This window comes from Littorina saxatilis, mitochondrion (genome assembly GCF_037325665.1).
Source record: "Littorina saxatilis mitochondrion, complete genome".
NCBI classification, from domain to species: domain Eukaryota; kingdom Metazoa; phylum Mollusca; class Gastropoda; order Littorinimorpha; family Littorinidae; genus Littorina; species Littorina saxatilis.
Genome location: NC_030595.1, coordinates 15,001 through 16,887, shown reverse-complemented (window position 1 = coordinate 16,887; position 1,887 = coordinate 15,001). Strand labels below are relative to the sequence as shown.

The 1,887-nt window shown below is 33.4% G+C and overlaps 2 protein-coding genes and 6 non-coding genes across 8 annotated transcripts; all 8 read right to left on the bottom strand. All coding sequences in view use genetic code 5, as the record gives it.

The window, feature by feature from the left end:
- Positions 1-5: 5 nt before the first annotated feature.
- Positions 6-1,064, bottom strand: ND2 (NADH dehydrogenase subunit 2). The gene has a single exon. It carries the CDS (start codon positions 1,062-1,064, stop codon positions 6-8), a length of 1,059 nt encoding a protein of 352 aa, YP_009266400.1.
- BBW46_gt22 lies at positions 1,065-1,131 on the bottom strand. The gene has a single exon. It is a non-coding gene; the product is annotated as a tRNA-Ser (tRNA).
- On the bottom strand, positions 1,132-1,484 carry ND3 (NADH dehydrogenase subunit 3). The gene has a single exon. A coding segment is annotated over exon 1 (353 nt).
- A 4-nt stretch (positions 1,485-1,488) lies between these two features.
- BBW46_gt21 lies at positions 1,489-1,557 on the bottom strand. Its single transcript has one exon. It is a non-coding gene; the product is annotated as a tRNA-Ile (tRNA).
- A 13-nt stretch (positions 1,558-1,570) lies between these two features.
- On the bottom strand, positions 1,571-1,637 carry BBW46_gt20. Its single transcript has one exon. It is a non-coding gene; the product is annotated as a tRNA-Asn (tRNA).
- Positions 1,638-1,642: 5 nt separating this feature from the next.
- On the bottom strand, positions 1,643-1,711 carry BBW46_gt19. The gene has a single exon. It is a non-coding gene; the product is annotated as a tRNA-Arg (tRNA).
- A 1-nt stretch (position 1,712) lies between these two features.
- Positions 1,713-1,779, bottom strand: BBW46_gt18. Its single transcript has one exon. It is a non-coding gene; the product is annotated as a tRNA-Ala (tRNA).
- An 11-nt stretch (positions 1,780-1,790) lies between these two features.
- BBW46_gt17 lies at positions 1,791-1,863 on the bottom strand. Its single transcript has one exon. It is a non-coding gene; the product is annotated as a tRNA-Lys (tRNA).
- Between the last annotated feature and the right edge of the window lie 24 nt (positions 1,864-1,887).

The window sequence follows — 1,887 nt, the reverse complement described above, 5'->3', positions numbered from 1 at the left end:
AAAAGTTAAAATTCTTTTAGTAGATTTAAGAAAATAAGGACTAGGCCACCTGAAAGATTAAGTAGGAGAGCAACCGTTAAAAAAAACATTATTTTAGGAGAAGTTTTTATATTTATATATATATTTTTTGAGGCGCCTAAAAAAATGGAGAAATATAATCTGAGGTAGTAGAATAAGCTTAAAACTGACCCTAGAATCAAGAAAAATAAGAAGATTCAGAAATTACTATTTATACTGCCAGAAACTACGATTCATTTAGAAACGAAACCAAGAAGTGGAGGTAATCCACCTAAAGAAAGAAGTATTACTATAATACTAAAGGTTTTTCAAGGCTCAGGAGTTATGAGGTCTGTTAAATTTTTAATATTATTTAAGTTTAAGTACCAGAGGGCTATAAAAACAGAAACTGAAATTATAAGGTAGATTAAAAAATATCTTTTTATTGCTCAAATTCTTTGACAAGATGCAAACATAATTCAGCCCAGGTGTCCGATAGAGGAGTAGGCTAGGATAGCTCGAACTTGAGTTTGATTTATTCCTCCAATACCTCCAATAATACTTGAGCCTCTAGCCATTAAGGAGAGAAAAATAATAAAAGAGTATAAAATTCCGGCTTCGAGAAATGATGTAATGAGAAAAAGAGGAGCAATTTTTTGTCAGGTGGCTAATAATAAGCAGGAAACCCAAGGTAGACCCGCTATAACTCTAGGGAGTCAAAAATGGAAAGGGAATATACCTATTTTAATAATTAATCCTCTTAAAATGATAATAAATCCGGGAATCGAGGAATCCATTATTATTATTTCTCATGTGTATGATAATGCGCAACTTGTGAGGCTACCAAAAATAAGGAGACCTGAGCCTAAAGCTTGTACAACAAAGTATTTTACTGCGGATTCACTTTCAGAAGTACTTTTTTGATAAACTAAAATTGGTAAGAACCCAATTAGGTTAATTTCTAAGCCAACCCAGACGCCAAGTCAATGGGAAGAGGAAATGGAAAAAATAGTTCCGAAAAGTGTAATGAAAATAAATATAAAACCAAAAGGTAGTCTTGAAAACATAAGAAAAAGGATGAGGCGAACCACCCAAAACAAAGTTAGCAGCTTTGTTTTACTCTAAGTTTTTTCTTACTGAGCTCAGTCTAAAGAACCTTCATTTCATTCGTGGAATAAGCCAACGATAAGAATTACTAAAAAAGCAAACACGCTAATTGTTATTTCTAAAGAGAAACTTGTATTCATCCTAGCTAGTGCGGGGAAAAGAAGAACAATTTCTACATCAAAAATCAAAAAAATAATTGCTAAAAGGAAAAACCGAAGAGAGAATGGTAAACGCGCAGATTTAATTGGGTCAAAACCACATTCAAAAGGTGAATTTTTTTCACGGTCACTTAAAGCGCGTTTAGAGAGAATTCAACCTAGAAACATAACAACTCTAGATAGGGCTGTGGCTATAATTCTTGCTCAGAAAGTTCTTATCATATTTTAGTACCAGAAATATTAAAAATCCCATATTAATCAACATCAATGATTTCCGTTCATCCGGCGTGGTACTTTATTCTTAGAAGCTGAATGAGTAAAATTTTTACAATCTTCTAATTAACAGTTAGATGCCGCTGTTTTGGCTTTCGTTCATGGTAAACACAGAGAAGGACTTTCACCGTCAAGTTACGGGCCGAAACCGTATGCAAATTTCTCGCTTTATGTGCGTGACCTAAAGATCTTTTGATCTGCTCTCTGAATGCAAGTCAGGCCTTCTAGTGTAAAGTATTAAGTCGGGAAGTGAGGCTCTTAGAGGCATAAAAATATTAATGCCGTGGTTAGATTAAAAGTCTAATACTTAGTTCTCAGTCATCTAAGATATATAATAATTAAAGGACTGAAA